We start from the raw sequence: 5,336 nt of genomic DNA on the forward strand, positions 1-5,336 counted from the left end.
AAATATCTTAAAAAAAATTTTTGAAAAACACATTTCTTCTTAGAGGGCACTTATTTACAGTCTAAATGTATTTTAAAAATTTTTTCATTAAATTCCTCTTTAAACTTCATTAAATAACACAATTTTATACAAATAATTGAATGTTATGCTACTATTTACAAAAATAAAATCTGAAATATAATAAAAGATGAGTTCTCTATCATTTTTTCAATTCACAAATGATTTTTCCCTCACAATAAGACAAAATGGCCCCGGCAAGTATCGGGTTAAATTTTGTATCTCCAGTAAAAAAACTAACTTAAATAATTGTATGTTGTTGCCTAATGAGATAACTTCATCATAACAACTGAAATTACTTGTATTGTTTAAAGAAGTTTTAATAATTTTATATTCTATACCAAAGCATTTTTAACCAGAAGGAAATGAAAATATACCTTCAGTAACTTGTAAGTTATGATTTAAGAAATGTGTCTATTAGTGAATCAAACAGAAGTTTCAGACTAATAGAGAATAACATATATAAACTAATGTTTTGATAAGAATGCCTTCAAAATATTTATATACACACACAGCAATACTATACACATACACTGGCTGAAGCAGTATTATAAAATCAGATACGTAAAATATTAATGAATTTGTAAGTACAATATCAAGTTTTCAACTGTGTGTATGGGTGATTACCTGATTTTATTTTTTATCTGTATTAAAATTTTAAGACAATTAACTAATTAAAGTCTTAGCAGAAATATCATCTGTGAAAGAACTAGACACTTAATAAATTGTCTATGCCAGAACAGAGAATATAGATTTGGGAGTGTTTGCTATGAATAATCATAGAATTCCAGTTACTGAAACTCATAGTTTATCGATAAAAGCATCATAGTGCAAAACTTTTTAGGCTGTTAGAATAAAAGAAAGGGGCTTGCACTAGTTAATGAATTCAAGGTAAATTGCACTGACTAGTAAAACACATAAAACAAAAATATAAAGCCGACAATGATTCATCAGGTGCAGCAGTTGATGAATGCCCATTTTCTTACCAGTGGATTTCTGTATTGTTTTCAGGTTCCACCATAAGTGCTAGTAATATTGTTGAGTTGTCATTCAGAAATAGGACGACCAGTGTTCTTATTATTGAAAAAATAAAACTTATGCAAGAAAACACAGTCAAATACAAAGGTACTTTTTGCTTGAAGAGATTTGTTCATCCTTTTTTGAAGTGGAAAGTACAGAAATTGATTACTCTGAAATCACTCGAGGCAAAACTACACTAACATGACGCTATTGGTGAAATACTGCAAAACAGGATTCATCCTGTTGACATTATTTCAGGAAAGTCTACCCTTCAAACTTTTTAAAAAGGAACTGAAGGCATTAGGGAGAAGAAAAAATATCCCAAACTTTCTAAGCTTAACATGAAGAACTGGTTTGAACAAACTGTTTTTCTGTACAGTTTACAGACATTGATACAACTGTTGTTAAAGAATGGGACTATTTTCTTTGTAACAACATTACATACACCACCATTTCTTATTTACATGTGAAAATAAACTTTAGTGAAGAAGTTTTAATGATTATATTTTGGATTTTTAAAGATGTGAATTTGTTTAAGACTAATTATTTTGCCAAACTTATACAAAATATTACAGAATATTGTGAAAATAGCTCTATATTTTGTTGAAAAAAACAACAACTTACTTTGTATTCAACAAGTAATAAATTTCTTTTTATATTATGATATAATTATATATACTGCCTAATTCAGTTATTATAGATCTGTTTTCTCAATGTACACTTTTATTTTTAATAGATTTATGCTTATTTTGATTGAGATATTGGACCTGGTAGCACTGTGAATAAGGCATTGCTTTCATGAGTCAGAGGATCTCGAGTTTGATTCGTTGCACCACGAAAAATGTTTGCTGTTTCAGCCATGTGAGGATATTAATTTGATGGTAAATCCCATTAAGTGTGGCTCAGAAATTGGTGGTGGATGCTGTTGATTAGTTGAGTTTCCTCCAGTTTGCAGTTTGAAATCAGTGTCAGTGGAAGATATCCTTTACGAGCTTGGTCACAAACAAAAATAAGTCATAAAAATATAGCATTATTATAACAAGTTGGAAGAAAGAATAATAATAATAGAATAAAAATCCAAATAAATTTTAATACAAGTTTATTATGGTCATTATGATGTGGACTTTTTTAATTCGTATGAATTCATGTTAGTTCTCATCAAAGATACGTGTTGTGGATGGGTATATCATGAGACATTTCTTGGAAATAATAGGGGTGAAAGTGTGACTGATACATAAACATATAAACATCCACTTACATTCTCTGAACATTTTTTAAAGAAGAGGTTTAAAACTTTTAGGGTTGGGGCCTTTTTACCAAGGTCACTGGAGTTACAACAAAAACAAGTTTATCCCTAGACTAGGTCTCATGAAGAATATTACAAACACATCATATTTATAAGTGATCAGTAATGGAGTATGTTTTCATTATACTATTCTACACATTATATAGTACAATCCAGAAGCAAATTTATGTTTTTGTTTTGTTACCTTTAATAAAATTATTGATACAACATTAGAATTTGCAAGCATCAGTTTAATGATATGTTATTGTTTATTTAACAAATCAATGATTACATTTACATGCGTAATTTATCCCATCGTTAAAAAGCTGGCATGACTAAATGGATAATGAATACTGCCTTGCAGGTGTTTATCCCCTAATAAGAATGTTGAGGATTCCATATATTCCAGTGCCTGTCACAACTTCCACCTGACCGCAAATTTAGAAAAGTAAGAGGCATGGTGTTACAAACATCACACATATAGTAACACAATGTATAATTTTTTTTTTTTCGTGAAATAATAAATTTTTTCAAATCAAATTAAGATTACTAAAAATTAAAAATATCATAGAATCAAACAATAGCAATGTTGTTTATAAAATAACATGCAATAACTGTCCAGAATTCTTCATTAGAGAAACTGGAAGAAAATTGGAAACCAGATTCATCAAACATCATAAAAAAATCCTCCCATATCTACCACCATTGCAACTCAAAAAATCACAGTAGTATAAACCTAACTATTAGATATTATCAGAAATAAAACATATTTTGTAACAGGTTTGTTAACCAGAGCTTGAAACAAACATATAGTTTGTTTTAACATTTTTTATTTATTTATTAGAATGTATATATATTTCAAACTTATTACTTTGATTACAAGCATACCTGCTAATTTTGTATTCAAGACCTGATCATACTCCTCCTTGATCTTTCTTTCTCGCTCTTTCATCATGCGCTCACAAATGAACCCAACTTGACGGAAGGTGAAAAGAGGTTGATTCTTACGAGTAACAGAATGAAGACCTTGACCAAAAGATGAACTTATGCCCATAGGAACTCGTGTGGAATCTGATGAGCTAACTTCTATCATGGAAATATAAAGCTGTTTACGATCTTGTAAATGTCTCTTTTCTTCACAAATATTTGCTGCAACCTGACCTATTTTTTTAAATAAATTAAATAATAATTTCACCACAAGATATCTTACCATATTTAGACATTTTTTCAATGCAGTATACCATATATTTGCATTCACGTACTGTTGGTTTCATATAATTAGAAAGGTTCATTAATTTCATTGAAATAAAAAAGTAAAAAATATACATGTATTTTTTTAACATTTCTCAATATTTTTATCTTTATAGTTTTAGTCCTAAATAGTAATTCCAAGTAATTCAGTTTTTACTTGTGTAATTAAAATTTATACTGAACTGTTTTTGAAAGTCATTACTTGAATATATACACAGTGTAATGATTATCTCAGATGACAGAAATTTAAATTCATCAATTATATCTAAATTTCATATAATTTTCAAGCATATTTACAGCATATGACAATTGGTATTTAATATAACATTTAGGGACAACAAAGGACCTGTAATACATCTAAACTCTAAACTTTAAAATAAAACACTCAAATCAGCCCTTATGATTGAAATATTTATCAAACCTTCTCTTAAACCCCCTTAAATTAACTACATCTACCACATCTGAAAACAACTCTTTCCATAGGCCAGTTAAAAAACTAAAAATTAAAATTTCCCTTAATAACCTTAAACATCCCAATCAGATCCCCCTCTAACTCTTCTCTTTTTTCAAGAGAAAACAATTACATAGATGACAACTTTGAGATTACAAATACCATCTTAGCAGCCTTCCTCTGAACTCTTTCCAACAATTCAGTGTCCTTTATAAGGTAGGGAGTCCAAAACTGAATACAATACTCTAAATGTAGCCTAACCAGGACATATATAATGAAATTATATCCTTAGTAAATCTTTATTCAATATTTTTAAAGATACACCCTAAGATCCTATTTGCTCCACTACTAGCAATGCCACATTGCTTGGATTGATCCACTGGAACATCAAGACTTTTTTCTTCACAATACTGTTAAGGTTATTCCCAACAAAATTGTAATTATAATTCAAATTATGATATTCCACTTGCATTTATTATAAATAAAAGCCATGTGCCACTATTTGCCAAAATAACCAAATAATCCTAATCCTCATAAAAAAGCAGCAGCATCCTGACAGCCAGCAAAATTAATTTTTTGACCATTCCTTTATCTATGCCATTGATGTAAATCAAAAATATCAAATGTCCTAACACTGAGCACTGCTTTATCCCACTTGCAACATTAATCCAATTTGGTTGAACTCCATTGATAACAACTCCAATTTCTTCCATCCAGCCATTTTTATGTCCAATGAAACAAGTTATCCTTCACACCTATAAGTAATGTTTTTAACAAGATTTTTATGTGGTACCTTATGAAATGCTTTCCAAAAATTCAGATACACTAAATCCACACCCATATCCTCATCTAACCCTTCCAAAGAATGTCAAAAAATCAGTAAGGCAAGATTTTCTACTGAAAATCTACCATAAAAAAATTTTTTTTTTTAACTTTGTTAACTATTTCAGCACGAGCTCGGTCCCTGGGACCGACCTCATAACCATTTTGCGTGTTTTATAGTTTCATGCTATAAGTTTTAAATTAGTAAGCAAATGTTAACTACATTTGGCAGATTATCAGTAAATATTACAATGCTTTCATATGCAAAATATCTGATTTTTATTAAGTCCTAAGGTTTCTAAAGCAATATTTTTCTCATGTCTTTTTTTCTTTTTTTTGCATGTTGCCTATCTATCATGCAAAGTAATTTTCATTTTAAGATGTCCAGATAGTTATCAAATGTTTCTTAAGAAAAATTTTTATATTTTATCTGTTATTTTCAGTAATTAA

At 29.1% G+C, this 5,336-nt stretch overlaps 1 protein-coding gene across 2 annotated transcripts in view; it reads right to left on the reverse strand.

The window, feature by feature from the left end:
• LOC106462355 (akirin-2-like) overlaps positions 1–5,336 on the reverse strand; it is a 31,358-nt gene that overhangs the window by 15,875 nt on the left and 10,147 nt on the right. Inside the window, exon 2 of one of the 2 annotated variants that reach the window (XM_013922273.2) lies at positions 3,251–3,448. In XM_013922273.2, the coding sequence (XP_013777727.1) occupies positions 3,251–3,448 (198 nt within the window). Of the gene's footprint in view, positions 1–3,250; positions 3,524–5,336 lie in introns of both variants that reach the window. The other variant, XM_013922272.2, reaches the window with a different exon arrangement.

The sequence above is a fragment of the Limulus polyphemus genome, unplaced genomic scaffold (assembly GCF_000517525.1).
Source record: "Limulus polyphemus unplaced genomic scaffold, Limulus_polyphemus-2.1.2 Scaffold1149, whole genome shotgun sequence".
NCBI classification, from domain to species: domain Eukaryota; kingdom Metazoa; phylum Arthropoda; class Merostomata; order Xiphosura; family Limulidae; genus Limulus; species Limulus polyphemus.